Here is a 16,175-nt window from a genome sequence, read left to right on the forward strand (position 1 = left end):
GACTTCTAAATATTCCTCAGCACTTCCACTTCGTAAGGAATATGTTCCAACAACTTTAGGCCCATCAGACTGCTGACAGCTCTCCATATTGAAAAAAACAACCAGAAATAAACCAATTGCCTCCAATTCCATTGGAACAAAGGAACACATCCACTTGCACTATGCTTGCAGATCATTTGAAAGCAGAACAGAGGGTCTATTATAAATTGTTATCAATTGATGTGAAGGAATCTATCTATATAGTAATCTGTGCACAATTCCTGCCAACCTTTTTCTATTATAAATTTTTATGTCCACATTTAAAATGGAAACACATCAACCTGTAATTAAACGCTCTGCCAGTGGAGGCACTCCAGCAAAACACTGGCTTGAGGATCGATTAGTTACGTGACAAGCTTATATTGCAGTTTCCATTACAAAGATGGACACATAAAATATAAAAATAAATACAAAATGGATGAATATATTAAAATTTGGGTGGAATGACATTTGCCCTGACTCAATGTCCTCAATGCCTCTGTCCTCACTTCACTCTTGCCTCATTCACTGTGTGTAATAGCAGAGATTAACTAGTATATTTGTATGTTTGTGTCCAAACCTTACTTCCTGTTGTCACAATTTTTGGTCATTTTTATGTGTTTTTTTTTAACCACTGTAAATTACTATGTTACATTCCACATTTGAGTCAGTTGTGTCAACTGTCATGAAATGGTTGCAGGCTCCGGCAAATAAGTTTCTCTAATCTCGCTCACAACTCCATCACAACTTGTGTATATAAAAAAGACTTATATTGAACAAATGACCATGAGCAATGCCACAGTCAATTAACTATTGTTATATGAATTTTGTATTTTCTCTTTTTCCATTATTTTCCCCCCTTTTCACATCCTAGCCTGAAGACAATTATCCCTTGCTACAGTACAGCTCCATGCCATTGGCAACCCCTCAGTATTTCACCAAAATGGCCATTCTTCATATATAAGCCAAAATAATGAATGTTGAGAGCTTATTCCATCATGGGAAATATTGTAATTGATAAAAACAAAAAACTACTGCAGTTGCTGGAAATCCAAAACAAAAACAGAATTACCTGGAAAAACTCAGCAAGTCTGGCAGCATCAGCGGAGAAGAAAAGAGTTGACGTTTCGAGTCCTCATGACCCTTCGGCAGAACTGAGTAAAGTTAGGAGAGGGGTGAAATATAAGCTGGTTTAAGGTTGGGGGTGGGGGGAGAGAAGTTGGGGGGGGTGGGTGGTTGTAGGGACAAGCAAGCAGTGAAAGCGAGTTTTAGTAAACACCTTGTCAAACACCAGGAGTGAAATGGAAAGCAATGAAGGTGAACAAGGCAGAAGAGACAGGCGGAAATCCTGTCGGAGAGCAGAGCAATACTTCTTCAAGGTAGGCATTTCTTGAAGAGGAGTGGCAGTCACTGTGTTTAATTGACTGCCACTCCTCTTCAAGAAATGCCTACCTTGAAGAAGTATTGATCTGCTCTCGGACAGGATTTCCGCCTGTCTCTTCTGCCTTGTTCACCTCCATTGCTTTCCATTTCTCTCCTGGTGTTTGTCAAGGTGTTTACTAAAACTCGCTTTCACTGCTTGCTTGTCCCTACAACCACCACCCCCCCCAACTTCTCTCCCCCCACCCCACCCCACCCCCAACCTTAAACCAGCTTATATTTCACCCCTCTCCTAACTTTACTCAGTTCTGCCAAAGGGTCATGAGGACTCGAAATGTCAACTCTTTTCTTCACGCCGATACTGCCAGATTTGCTGAGTTTTTCCAGGATATTGTAATTGAGCTTGATTCTAACTTCCCACAAATATCCACACAAATAGACTTTCCAAAATATAGCCTGATCCTCTCTCAATGAGCCAAATCTCATCCCAAACCACTTTCCTGGGAATGGGAATCCTGGCTCTTCCCTCCCTAGATTAAGAGACCATTTGCAGTGTGCTGCTATTCCCAGTTGTGATCAAATAATTTAGCACGATCTAACAATTGAAAGTATATCTCTAGTCTGTAGGGCTTAATCTTAAACTGTACAATGTATTTATTTACAAAGCCACCTGATGCTATTATATGGCTGGCTATTGCTGGCACCCTGACCATTGGAGAACATCTGGCTATCAGCTGGATCAGACTTCCCAGTCCTTAACGATATGGTTGAGATTGGAAACTCACCTTTTGGGATATGAACCCATATGCTGCATTTCAAGTTGGAAACCAGAGAAGAGTTTTGTAGATTGTTATCCCAATTTGTATGGGATTTAAAAAATTGTTTTCTCAACTCTTCCAGGAGATTGCATGTTTCTGGTTTGGGTGGGAAGTGAAAGAAAGACTTGTACATTTATATATTTTATATATATGGAGAGCTTTTCACAATCTCATCTTATCCCAAAGTGCTTTACAGCCAAGGAAATACTTTTGAAGTGCATTCACTATTGTAATGCAGGAAATGCGGCAACCAATTTGCACACAGTGAGATCTCACAAACAGCAATGAGATAGATGATGAATGAATCTTTTTTGGTGATGTATGTTGAAGTATAATTATTGGCCAAAGACACCAGGATAACTGCTTTCCTCTTCTTCACTTAATGCCATGGGATCTTTTGTGTGATCTTGCTGCGTGCAAATTGGTTGCCACGTTTCTTGCATTGCAACAGTGAATGCACTTCAAAAATAATTCTTTGGCTGTAAAGCTGAAGAAAACAGAGGGTAAATGTTACCTATGGAGCCTTTTTTATGCCTGATTTAAAAATAGAGCAACAACTATAATTTTACATTCAGATTGTTAAACCAGATCATTACATCAGGACTGCCAGAATGTACTGATGTGCTACCTCAGTAAGGTAGGGCATTAAGTTGTTGTATGTTTCATGGTCTGCTCTGGGTGACCACAGTCACACATAGTAGAGTTTTTCATTTTTCATTTGTGCCTCACTCTTTATTCTTCAACTCAGTGAGTTGTGAATCTTTGGATTTTTCTATCCCAGAGTGTTGTGGATGCTCCCATCGCTGAATATATTTAAGGCTGAGATAGCTAGATTTTTGGTCTCTCCACCAGTTGAGTTGAGGCACAAGATCAGCCATGATCGTATTGAATGGTGGGAGCATGCTCAAGGGGCCTTATGGTCTACTCCTGTTCCTATTTCTTATGTCTTATCAAGCATCTGCCATGGTTTATGCGGATAAGGTTTAGGGATGCCCATGAGGCGTGCAGAAGATCAGGGTAAGGGATATGCTCCCATTAGGTCTTTTATGAGGTCTTTGATTGTGATTTATGGTGAATTTCATTTGGTTCCCCAAGCTTCATCAGGGTTGAAGATACATGATCAAAGGTTAATTGCGTCTGTCCAAAAGAACTTGTGTGACTTCAAGCAGTGTTGAGGGCCATTGTTGAGGTTCTGAAAAGAAGCTTGTTTGTGTAGTGTATTCTAGTGTATTTTTTCTTTGAAATTGAAGAAGACAGTCAGAATATCATCCCTTTTTCTTGTAGTGAGTGTTTAGATGACCGATGGGACCTATTTTTGCTGGAAATGAGCAGCTTCAGATTGAACTGTGGTCACCAGGTTGGGAATCTTGATTTATCAGATGAGACTTCCTCAGCTGGCATTTACATTTGGCATCAGGGATGCGGTGGGCTTCATCGTAACAGGTACCCTGTAAGATGGTTTTTTGCCATGCTTTCTTATCTTGAACAAATTGTTCCAGCTTACGGAGGTCTATTTTGCACTGTTTCAGAGTTGTTTTTAAGTAGTCTTTACATCTCTTTTGCTGACCACAATGAAATTGCTCCCAAGTTGTCAAGAATCCTGCACTCCTCCGATCCTGGCCTTTTGTGGATCCTGGCTTTCATTGTTCCACCATCGGTAGCCACTGGTGCCTTCAGCTGCCTGGGCCCTAAGCTCTGGAATTCCCACCCTGAAACTCTGCACCTCCCTTTCCTCCTTTAAGACACTTCTTAAACCCTTCTTCTTTGACCAAAGCTTTTGGTCATCTCCTTTTGTGGCTCGGTACCAAATTTTTGTCTGACAACCAGCCACACCTGTGAAATGCACTGGGAGGCTTTACTATATTAAAGGTGCTAAATAAAAATGCGGGTTATTGTTGTTGAACCCACAACCAGCAGCAAGAGTGCTCAGTCTGACACTACATCAGTCCTTCAAGAAGAAAGCAGTGAACTGGAGGAGAGAATTATTGGGGTTGTGCTTTTTTGGCAAATTAACCAGAAATAAGACTTCAAAAAACTGATGGCTGGCAAATTTTCCCATATATTCTGCTGCGTTCTTCACAGAAAATTAACATTTGTAAGATAGATATAAATACTGGAATATATCAACATCTGCACAAGTTGTCGATCCTCAGAGAGAGGGAAAGCTGGAAGATGCAGCACAAGGTGGTCCGTTACCATGGTAGCAATCCCCGCCCCCTGCGATGATGTCACCTGGCAACGGACCGGAAGTGCCGTGGCGGAAGCGGGTGTAGAGTGAAGGACAACAAGCCTGAGGCCTGTGAGAGGAAGGGCGGGAGGGATAATAGAGACAAACATGATACCGACTGAGGACGCCTCGGCCAGGAAAAGGGACATAGAGGAGAAACTGCGACAGGTAAATGGAGGGGCGGTGCAGAAGTCCAGGGATGGGGCTGAGTGAAGTAGGGGGTGGGGCACTGAGGCAGAGGGGGGTGGGGTTCTCTGGGACACTGAGGCAGAGGGGAGGGGGGTTCTCTGGGGCACTGAGGCAGAGGGGAGGGGGGTTCTCTGGGGCACTGAGGCAGAGGGGAGGGGGGTTCTCTGGGGCACTGAGGTAGAGGGGAGGGGGGTTCTCTGGGGCACTGCGGTAGAGGGGAGGGGAGGGGGGTTCTCTGGGGCACTGAGGCAGAGGGGAGGGGAGGGGGGTTCTCTGGGGCACTGAGGCAGAGGGGAGGGGAGGGGGGGTTCTCTGGGGCACTGAGGCAGAGGGGAGGAGGGTTCTCTGGGGCACTGCGGTAGAGGGGAGGGGGGTTCTCTGGGGCACTGAGGCAGAGGGGAGGGGAGGGGGGTTCTCTGGGGCACTGCGGTAGAGGGGAGGGGGGTTCTCTGGGGCACTGAGGCAGAGGGGAGGGGGGTTCTCGGGCACTGAGGCAGAGGGGAGGGGAGGGGGGTTCTCTGGGGCACTGAGGCAGAGGGGGGGGTTCTCTGGGGTACTGAGGCAGAGGGGAGGGGGGTTCTCTGGGGTACTGAGGCAGAGGGGAGGGGTGTTCTCTGGGGCACTGAGGTAGAGGGGAGGGGGGTTCTCTGGGGTACTGAGGCAGAGGGGAGGGGGGGTTCTCTGGGGCACTGCGGTAGAGGGGAGGGGGGTTCTCTGGGGCACTGAGGCAGAGGGGAGGGGGGTTCTCTGGGGCACTGAGGTAGAGGGGAGGGGGGTTCTCTGGGGTACTGAGGCAGAGGGGAGGGGGGTTCTCTGGGGCACTGCGGTAGAGGGAGGGGGGTTCTCTGGGGCACTGAGGCAGAGGGGAGGGGGGTTCTCTGGGGCACTGAGGCAGAGGGGAGGGGGGTTCTCTGGGGCACTGAGGCAGAGGGGAGGGGGGTTCTCTGGGGCACTGAGGCAGAGGGGAGGGGGGTTCTCTGGGGCACTGAGACAGAGGGGAGGGGGGTTCTCTGGGGCACTGCGGTAGAGGGGAGGGGGGTTCTCTGGGGCACTGCGGTAGAGGGGAGGGGGGTTCTCTGGGGCACTGAGGCAGAGGGGAGGGGGGTTCTCTGGGGCACTGCGGTAGAGGGGAGGGGGGTTCTCTGGGGCACTGAGGCAGAGGGGAGGGGGGTTCTCTAGGGCACAGGTAGAGGGGAGGGGGGTTCTCGGGCACTGAGGCAGAGGGGAGGGGGGTTCTCTAGGGCACAGGTAGAGGGGAAGGGGTTCTCGGGCACTGAGGCAGAGGGGAGGGGTGTTCTCTGGGGCACTGAGGCAGAGGGGAGGGGGGTTCTCTAGGGCACAGGTAGAGGGGAGGGGGGTTCTCGGGCACTGAGGCAGAGGGGAGGGGGGTTCTCTAGGGCACAGGTAGAGGGGAAGGGGTTCTCGGGCACTGAGGTAGAGGGGAGGGGTGTTCTCTGGGGCACTGAGGCAGAGGGGAGGGGGGTTCTCTGGGGCACTGAGGTAGAGGGGAGGTGGGTTCTCTGGGGCACTGATGTAGAGGGGAGGGGGGTTCTGTGGGGTACTGAGGTAGAGGGGAGGGGGGTTCTGTGGGGTACTGAGGTAGAGGGAAGGGGATTCTGTGGGGTACTGAGGCAGGGAGGGGGCTTCTGTGGGGCACTGAGGCAGAGGGGAGGGGGCTTCTGTGGGGTACTGAGGCAGAGGGGAGCGGGCTTCTGTGGGGTACTGAGGCAGAGGGGAGGGGGCTTCTGTGGGGTACTGAGGCAGAGGGAAGGGGGCTTCTGTGGGGTACTGAGGCAGAGGGGAGGGGGCTTCTGTGGGGTACTGAGGCAGAGGGGAGGGGGGTTCTGTGGGGTACTGAGGCAGAGGGGAGGAGGGTTCTCTGGGGTACTGAGGCAGAGGGGAGGGGTGTTCTCTGGGGTACTGAGGCAGAGGGGAGGGGGGTTCTCTGGGGTACTGAGGCAGAGGGGAGGGGGCTTCTTTGGGGTACTGAGGCAGAGGGGAGGGGGCTTCTTTGGGGTACTGAGGCAGAGGGGAGGGGGCTTCTTTGGGGTACTGAGGCAGAGGGGAGGGGGGTTCTGTGGGGTACTGAGGCAGAGGGGAGGGGGCTTCTGTCGGGTACTGAGGCAGAGGGGAGGGGGCTTCTGTGGGGTACTGAGGCAGAGGGGAGGGGGCTTCTGTGGGGTACTGAGGCAGAGGGGAGGGGGGTTCTGTGGGGTACTGAGGCAAAGGGGAGGGGGGTTCTGTGGGGTACTGAGGCAGAGGGGAGGGGGGTTCTGTGGGGTACTGAGGCAGAGGGGAGGGGGGTTCTGTGGGGTACTGAGGCAGAGGGGAGGGGGGTTCTGTGGGGTACTGAGGCAGAGGGGAGGGGGGTTCTGTCGGGTACTGAGGCAGAGGGGAGGGGGCTTCTTTGGGGTACTGAGGCAGAGGGGAGGGGGGTTCTGTGGGGTACTGAGGCAGAGGAGAGGGGGCTTTTGTGAGGTACTGAGGCAGAGGGGAGGGGGCTTCTGTGGGGTACTGCGGCAGAGGGGAGGGGGCTTCTGTGGGGTACTGAGGCAGAGGGGAGGGGGTTCTCTGGGGTACTGATGGAGGGTGGGGGAGCAACGGTTGAATCTTTTTCTTCACTTGGGTCTTTATTTCATTTTGGCTACCTCCCTTTCCTGGGTAGTGTTACCACTGTTTTGCTTCAGTTCTAAGTCTATATTGTGAAATATGTGGGACTTGAACCCCCAATTGTTTGATTCCGAGTTGAGAGTGCTACCCACTGAGCCGTAGCTGACAATTCAGATTATTTTTGATGGATTGTGGGGCAGTGGTAAGATAGAGGATGAAGAACAGTTTTCACCACGTCAGTGTAATGACAATTTATATAAGGCGTTCTGAAAATAGAACTTATTAAACATCACCATCTTGAAGACGGTGCTCTTCTTAAACAAGTCATTTTGAAATCACCAATGTACATTTCTTGAAATTTCTTCAACTGAATCTCCATGATTCCCAGAAAACTCATGGAAGAGGGCTTAAAAAAAGACAAGTGGAGTGTCTAATGATGAATAAATGCAACATCTGGCCAGAATTAAAGACAAAGAAAGGCTGTGGTTCAAATTGGAGGCTAAGCCAAGTTAGCTGATCTCAACCAGACATTGATCAGACCTCTTGCAACCCCTCCACTGCCCTAATCAACCTACTTGTCCAACAGCATCCAGTCATGAAAACAATTTCCTCCTTTTAAATGTTGGGAAGGCTGGATCCATTGTCTTCAGCCCCCATCATGAACTTAGCTCTCTAGCCACTGATTCCATCATCTCCTCGCCCGCTGCCTGACACTGAACCAGACTATTTGCAGCCTGTGTCCCATTTGACTGAGTTGAACTTGTGACATGACACCCTCTCCATCACAAAGACTCCACACTTCCACCTCTGTCACATCACCCATCTCTGCCTTAGCCCACCTGCTGCTAAAACTCTTGTCCATGCTTTTGACACCACCAGACTCGACTATTCCAATGTGTTCTGACGGGACTCCCATACTCCACCCTCCATAAACATCAGCTCACCTAAAGCTCTGCTGTCTGTACCGTGTCAGGGGCTAAGTCCTGCTCACCCATCACTCCATGCAAAACCAACCTAAACTGACTCCTGGTCAATAAAATTCTCTTCCAGATGTTTATACCATTCAAGGCATAATTTCTCCATATTCCTGCAAGTTCTACAACCAACCCCATGCCCCTGCCAATACTCTCCATATCTCTGAATCTGGCCTCTTGTCATCCCCATTCCTTTGCCCCACTGATGGTCATGCTTTCAGTTGCTTACTTATCACCCTTCTACCATCGCCCCCCCCTCCCCCCAACATGCTCCCTTCTCTCCATCCCTAGTCCCCTCCTTTAAGACCCTCCTTAAAAACCCACATCTTGCATCTCTCCTAATTCCTCTCTGACTCTATCCACTTTTTTCTTTGCTTCTCTTATTAAATGCCCTAGGGTGTTTCTTTGTCTTATAGTTGCTAGATGAAGCAAACTATTTGTTTGCTCACCTGTTTCAGGCAAAGTTGCTAAATTTATACTGCCATTGTGTCCTGAGTATTTGGGAGTGCGCTGCTTTGGTGTACAGCCTGAAACATATGGATATAGCAGTAACTCTTTTGGGCTCAGACCAATGTCCAGATGCTATACTTTACTCCATACACAAGAATTATTCTCCACTTAAATTTTATTTGGGCCATTTAGGACTGAGATGAGGAGGAATTTCTTCATTCAGAGGGTGGCAAATCTTTGGAATTCTCTGCCCCAGAGCCTGTGGAGGTTCAGTCGTTGAGTATGTTCAAGACTGCGATCAATGGATTTCTATATATTAAAAACATCAAGGGACAGAGGGATAGTGCAGGAAAATGGTGTTGAAGTAGAAGATTAGACATGATCTCATCGAATGGCGGAGCGGGCTCGAAGCACTGAATGGCCTATTCCTCCTATTTCTTATGTTCTTATTTACTCTGACCAGATCTTGGTTAATTAATTGAAACATCATTCTTTTTAAATAAATTAGTTATTGTTACTGGCTGAAAATCATTGCTCAGTGATCCCCCAAACCTTACAGGCAAGGAAGTCCTAGGTTCAAATTCTGGACTCTTGTCATCCCTGACTTTAGTTACTCCATCCTAGGCCCTGCCTTCAGCTGCCGAGGTCCCAAGCTTTGGAATTCGCTGCGTAAGCCGCCCTACCTTGCTTTCCTCCTTTCCTTAAAACGTAACCTCTTTGAACAAGCTCTCCTTATGTGCCTCTGTGTCATACTTTGTTTGGTAATGCTTCTGTAATGTATTTTTGAATGTTTCATTATGCTGAAGGCACTGTACAAATGGGTTGTTGGTGAATTCCAGTCTGTGTCGAGTTAGCTCATCTCATCAGTTGGGAAACTTCTGTTGACCCCTCTGCACTGGTTTGTGCTCAGCTTTGATACTTTCCATAGTCAAATATCATTGAGGTTTATGTGAAAAGAATGACCAGGGCATGAGTACTGGTGGCTGTAGAGAGCTATCTGATGTCTTTAATTGGCTGGTTGGGGAATGAGCAAAAGGAAGGAACAATTCTCTGCTCCTCTCTTGAATGTACTGATGATTACTGAGGACAGCAACTCTCCAAGTGACCTGAACACCAAGCACCAGCAGGTTAGTTTAATGCAGTCACTGAATAGTGATCAGGAGTGGGTGCATTTATCTGTGAGCAGAACCAACCTTTTTTAAAATGTTAATGCCTATTTTGTTCCTGTTCCCACAAACTGCAACACATCGTTCTCTGGACAAGTGGGAACTAGGTAACTTGTTCCCTGACCTTTATCATTGATCTCTACAATCGAATGCTTTCAATGGGCAAGGTTTCTTGCCTTTCCATTTAAAGCCTCCTTAAAAAGCTTCGTATGTGCTTGATAACTTCTAGTTTGCTATGTTCTGGGAATTCCTTATATGCAGGAGGGATAACTTTTTATTCAAGTTGCTGGTCTGTTTGGTAAGGTTAAGAATTTGTGTATAAACCCTTACTTGTTAATACCAATTCCTTGTGCCACCTTCAGTTCAATCTTCTCTTTTGGCACCTTCTGACCTGCAGCCCCTGTTTGTTCCCTGAGTTTACAGACCTCTCTGCCACCTCACTCATTCATTGTATGAGGATTTCAGTAGGCTGTTGAGGGGTGGGGGGTGGTGTTGTGAAGGGAGACTGATGTCCCCACACTTTCCTACAATGCTCCCAACTGCTACATTAATGAAGTTCCGGTGCCATTGTGTTGATGATTAAGCAGCAAGTGCTGAAGTGTCTAATTGATTATACATTTACAATTTTTGTGTCTTATAAACAGGAGCAAGAAACCTTGTTATTCATAAGAGAGAGCTTGGAAAAAAGTGACCAACTGACAAAAAATATGGTAAGCTCATTTCACTTCAGGTTTAAATCAGCATTTTCTATATTCAATGCATTGCTGCCTGCAATGCTGAGTGGGTGGTCAGTGAGCTTTGACAGGTTAATGGGCTGTTAGGGAAGGAGGGGGGGGCGGTGTGAAAAACACAGCAGAGACTGATTTAGCTATGTGTCATGCACATGTGCTAAATGGCAGTGTCTCACACTGTCATCTCACATTTGATCTGGGATTATAATGTGGGTATTACAGTTTATCCCCTGTCCCCAGGATATTGAGAGAAACTGGGGTTCCCACACTGAATGGCTTTTTTAAAATTTGCTTTCAGAATGTGAGCATGACATTTATTCCCCATGACTAGTTGCTCTGGATGTAACTAACTGGCTTTGCTAGGTCACTTCAGAGAGCAGTTAAAGAGTCACCCATGATGGTGTGAGAACTGAAGTCACATATAGGCCCAGATGGGGTACAGATGCCAAGTTTCCTTAAAAGGCCGTTCGTGAACCAGTTCGGTTTTGGCGAAAATTGGATAACTTCAGGGCAGCTTGTACTTCCAGGTTTTTTAAAAACTCAAATCAAATTTTTGAATGACTATGTGGGATCTGAACTCTCATTCTCTGGATTATTAGCTCAATGCTCAGGATTACAAGTGCAGCAACCTAACCATATACTTCTGTGCAGAGCTCTGTCCTGGGAAGAAAGACTTATGTAACCTCGGGACACCTCTAACATTTTACAGCCAATGAAGTATTGTAACTGTTGCAGTGTAGGAAACATGTCAGACAATTTATGCACAGCAAGATCCCATAGATAGTGATGAGATACTGATCAGGCAACCTGTTTTAGTGATGTTGATTCAGAGAAAATGATTGACCAGGAAACCAAGGAGCATACCCCTACGCTTCCTCAATACCATGGGATCTTTTGCATCCACCAAAGTGGGGCTATGGTTTAGTGCCTCATCAAAAAGATGGCACTTCCGGCAGTGCAGCATTCCCTCAGTGTCAGCTAGAATTTGTGCTCAACCTATGCATTCAGGGGTGAGAACTACCCACTGAGCCATGGGTGGAAAGCACACCTATGCATATTCAAGAATGAATTGTAAGAATGAATGTTGCCATCTGCCTTGTGCTTCAGCAACCTGCCAGTACTCATTGGTTCCGTAAGAATAATGGCCACCTGCATGAAGCAGTTGGGGGGCTGTAGACAGTCCCCTGAGAAGGGGCTGGGAGGAAGATTGCATTGGATAGCATCAAAATCTGTTTGCTCCATCTCTTATTTCCAGGTTTCCATCCTTTCATCGTTTGAAAGCCGACTGATGCAGTTGGAGAATTCTATCATTCCAGTCCACAAGCAGACAGAAAACCTGCAGCGCCTGCAGGATAACGTGGATAAAACACTGTCTTGTTTGGATCACGTCATCAGCTATTACCACGTGGCCAAGGACACGGAGAAGATCATCAAAGAAGGGTGAGCAGAATTAGAGTGTTGAAGTTAATTTCATTCGCTGACTGTTCACGCTGGTCATCAGCAATCCCTTTTGTTTATATAGTGCCTCAAATATAGTAAAACTGCCCAAGGTGCTTCACAGGAGTATGATCGGACCAAAATTTGACAGAGCCAAAAGGAGAAGCATTCTAATAGCTTTTGACCACCTGGATTTAAGGGGACCTTAAAGAAGGAGAGCTTTGTGGGGGTGAGTGGGGATGGGGGATTCCAACGCTGAGGCTCCAGACAGCTAAAGACACGGCTGCCAGAGCTGTGGAGGCTGTTCCTTCGCCGCTCACCCATTGTACAATTGCTTCTGCTTTTGCCTTTTGCCTTGAATCTCCAGTACCCGGCTCTTAGCTAAGTGCCAGTGGGAGCACCCCCACAGGGACCATAATTATTCTTGTCTACTTCTATTTTTGCCCCCCATTTACTCGTCTCACCATTGAAGTACAGTGTTTGTCTTATGGGTTACACAAGGCACTCGCCCTGTAAGGGCTTGAGACACAGTTCTTGGATGCTCCTTAAGAATCTGCCCTGCTCCATTGGATGTTAACTCCAAATTAGCTTAAGCTACATAATTAGATATTAGACTGCAGTATTATTCATCGTATACATGGACTTTCTGAATCATGTATTTATCGCCCATTTCCAGCCTCTGGTCCTGTGTGTAAAACCTGGTATCGAGAGATTTGTTTAAAGCATTAATTTGTTAGATTACATTCCCCTCTAAAGGCTGTCAATGTAATAGATGGTTTTCCTTTCTCAGAGTTTCCATATGTGCCATAGTCTGTCCTCTCAGCAGCTCTGATCGACCTCTTCTGGTTCTGCTAATTAACATGTGTGTTTCCAGTTCAAAGGTTTTACTGGTCTGATGTGACATCAAAATTGCATCTCCTGTTAAAATTCCCCATGGTCGCACGTTGGGTGATTGCTCAAAATGTATCCAATTAATTTTCTGTCTACAATTAAGACAATCTGAATGTAGTTTGGCCTTGAAAACATTGTTAAATAGGCTACTACTTGGCACAGCTGTATCTAACTACTTGCAGCCATGATTTGACCTTTTCAACTTGGCTTGTCATTTTACTTGCCATATTATCTGACAGTTAAATTTAACTTAAAAAATCTATATCTGAGAGTTGTTTCACTGTATAATCCATATACAGAATGAACCGGCAGTGGGGACAGGGAGGCAACAGTTATATTAAGATAAAAATTACTGAATTTATCATGGTCATTTTCTCTTCTCTGCAGTAAACTTCCATACAATAGCTCAAAATGCTATTGAGGGACCTTTCACTACACTGATTGTCCTCCTCAGTGATTTGACCTTCACATTGTCCAGTCAAGAGGGGTAGTACGGACATTCTTTTGAGGGGAGCAAGGCAGGAAATTGCATTCATCTTTTCAAGTTGCAGGTTTTATTGACACCGTTTCATTGTATCTCTCTCCTGCTATCTATCTAATCAGTCCTGCTGGAAGACTGGAGGAGTACCTGAGCTGTATGGCGAGAATTCAGAAAGCAGTGGAGTACTTCCAGGACAACAATCCAGACAGCCCTGAACTAAATCGGGTGGTAGGTTGAAGAGGGAATTGGGTGTGAAATGCGGTGATAGACTTTTATTTCTACTTGGGGAAAGTAGGGTCAGTCATTCAGTTCCCCCCACCCCCCACCACTGTTCCAAGCCTGGAGTGATTAGGGGGACACATAATTAGTTATTTTAAAAAATGTGAAAGACTAGAGCAAATACTGTCAAAAGATTGGTTCGGATAGTTGATTAGAACATTGTATTTTCACCTCTGGAACCTGAGTTTGAAACTAAGTCAGACTGGTGATGGGCTGGGAGCCTCTTCCTCTGCTGGCTGCAAGGATCCTCGTGTGAAAGTGGCTTGCCTTGTAACTGGAACCTGCAGCCTGTGTGTGTTTAGTGTATAAATTCCCAGTTTCCAAGGTCACCATCTTGGCTGGTGTGGGAAATGCAAGTGTCAGACCTCCTGCAATGACTTGCTGGGTGAATGCAGTGTGATGACCTTTGTCCTGGAAGCAGTATAGTAAGTACAATTTGTAATTTCTTGACTATGTCTGTGGAACCTGTAATTGTTTGTAAGAATGTTTGAAAATTGCTGAAAAAGAGTCATGTCAAAGCTTTTTGTTTTGCATTCATCAGGACTTCGCAAGAATACCAGTCTAAGGGGAAAATAACATTTATACTGTATGAGAGAGCTGATTGGTTGGCAAGTGGACTCTGGTAGAGATGTTGCCATGGAAAATGCACCAGTTGATGGCAACTGAGAGTTAATTGCCAACATTGTTTGAAATTTAAACCAGGCAGCTCGACCCTGATTGGGCAATGCCTTGACCAGAGGGATGAGTCAGCGAATGGCTGTCACTTATTTTGTTCAGCTGAAACAGGCGCAATGTCTGCAAAGAACAGGGCCCTGTGCGTTAATATATGTAGCTTCCAGTACAGGCAAATGCGCCACACTGCGAGTCCGACTGACAATCTTAAATTGGTTGTCAGCGTGATTCGTAGCACACTGAGAATTTTTTAGCAAATGTTGTCCAATCACAGAATCACATCTAATGTTGGATACTGATTTGAGTTTTGCAAGCATGGGCTGGTTGGGTACAGTCTGTAGCTTGCCTGTTGCGAACAGCGGCTGGGACATGCTGTTTGATATGGGACATATGGCCTATGTACCTAGTGTCACAGTGGCACTGAAATTCATCTAGCACATTACTCATTTGTGTGATGGCACGACGTTGTCATTTTGGCTTGACGGCAGCATCCTGCTAATGGTGAATACCACTTGTGTTGCTACTGCATTGTAGCAGCATGAAACAGCTAGCTTCACCCATTGCTCAAATTTTTGAGATGCTTTGCCCTTCCAGGGTAATCTGGGGTAGAATGGGCACTTTTCAGGGCTGAAAGTGATGGCCTTAGGCCTGTTCATGAGTTTGCGTGATATGTAGCGTGAAATGAACTAATCAGGGTAGTCATTATCCTGCAGGATGCCTTTGATGCCCCTATTTCAGCATCAAGCTTGCATAGTAAATGGCTCTGGCCTTATTTACAAGATTGCCAACAAGACCAATCTTATAGCATGTGGAACTGTAAGAATCCCAACGTGTATATTGACCAGTGAAGGTAGGCTTGTGGTAGACTGTGGTAGAGAACCCCCATAAGTTGAGAAATCTGCCAGCCTGTGTTTGCAAAACTCAAAATACAGTGTCCAACATTAGATGTGATTCCGCGATTGGACGACAGCTAAGTAATCTTCAGTGTGCCAAGAGATACACTGACAACCAATTTAAGATTGTCAGTTTGGCTTGCAATGTGGTGCGTTCGCATGTTCTGGAAGCTACAGATATTAATACACAGGGCCCTGTTCTTTGCAGATGGAAAGAGCATGTGCACACGTGCCTGTTTCAGCTAAACAAAATTAAGTGACAGATATTCGTTGACTCATTCCTCAGGGGGCAATGCCTTGACCAGTCAGTCAGCTGCCTGGTTTAAATTTCAAACAATGCTGGCAGTTAACCAGCAGTCACCATCAACTGGTGCATTCTTCACGGCAACGACTCAACCAATCAGGGTCCACTTGCCAACCAATCAGCACTCTCATGCAGTATAAATGTTGTTTTCCCCTTATATTGGTATTGTTGTGAAGTGTCCTGATGGGTGCAAGACAAAAAGCTTTGACATCCTTTTTTTTTTCAGAAATACCCAAGTCCTGTACTACCAAATGACTAAATGTTTGAAAAGGACTTTTAAAAGTTTGCATCAATTGTAAAGGGATTAATTGTAATTTTCTTGAATAATAAGAAATACTGGACCATGTGACCTGGCAACCCTTGACTTGGAAGTAATACCGACAGGAAGGAGTTAAGGTACAGAAGCAGTGTGTGGCCAACCACAAAGGAGAGCTGATGGAGAAATGAATCATTGCACAGATGCAGACATAAAGAGGCAGGAGACAGAAAGAAGAGCACACAGAATTTGAGAGATGAGGCCTATAAAATGGTCGATTTTCTGATTGGTAGTAATAAGAAAAATAGAAACCCAGCAGCTCTTGCGGAAGTGATGTCCGAGCAAGCTAGAAGGGACTGAATCCTAAAAAGTGGTGCGAGTAGCTCAGGCATGTAAAAG

At 46.4% G+C, this 16,175-nt stretch overlaps 1 protein-coding gene across 7 annotated transcripts in view; it reads left to right on the plus strand.

Annotated features, from left to right (window-relative positions):
• Window positions 1-4,472: 4,472 nt before the first annotated feature.
• exoc7 (exocyst complex component 7) overlaps window positions 4,473-16,175 on the plus strand; it is a 32,737-nt gene continuing 21,034 nt past the window's right edge. For all 7 annotated transcript variants that reach the window (XM_078529082.1, XM_078529084.1, XM_078529086.1 and 4 more), the window contains exons 1-4: window positions 4,473-4,611; window positions 10,477-10,542; window positions 11,819-12,003; window positions 13,495-13,600. In XM_078529082.1, coding sequence (XP_078385208.1) covers window positions 4,552-4,611; window positions 10,477-10,542; window positions 11,819-12,003; window positions 13,495-13,600 — 417 coding nt within the window. In that variant the 5' untranslated portion in view covers window positions 4,473-4,551. The remainder of the gene's footprint in view (window positions 4,612-10,476; window positions 10,543-11,818; window positions 12,004-13,494; window positions 13,601-16,175) is intronic.

Source organism: Cetorhinus maximus, chromosome 24, assembly GCF_964194155.1.
Source record: "Cetorhinus maximus chromosome 24, sCetMax3.hap1.1, whole genome shotgun sequence".
In the NCBI taxonomy this organism is placed as follows: domain Eukaryota; kingdom Metazoa; phylum Chordata; class Chondrichthyes; order Lamniformes; family Cetorhinidae; genus Cetorhinus; species Cetorhinus maximus.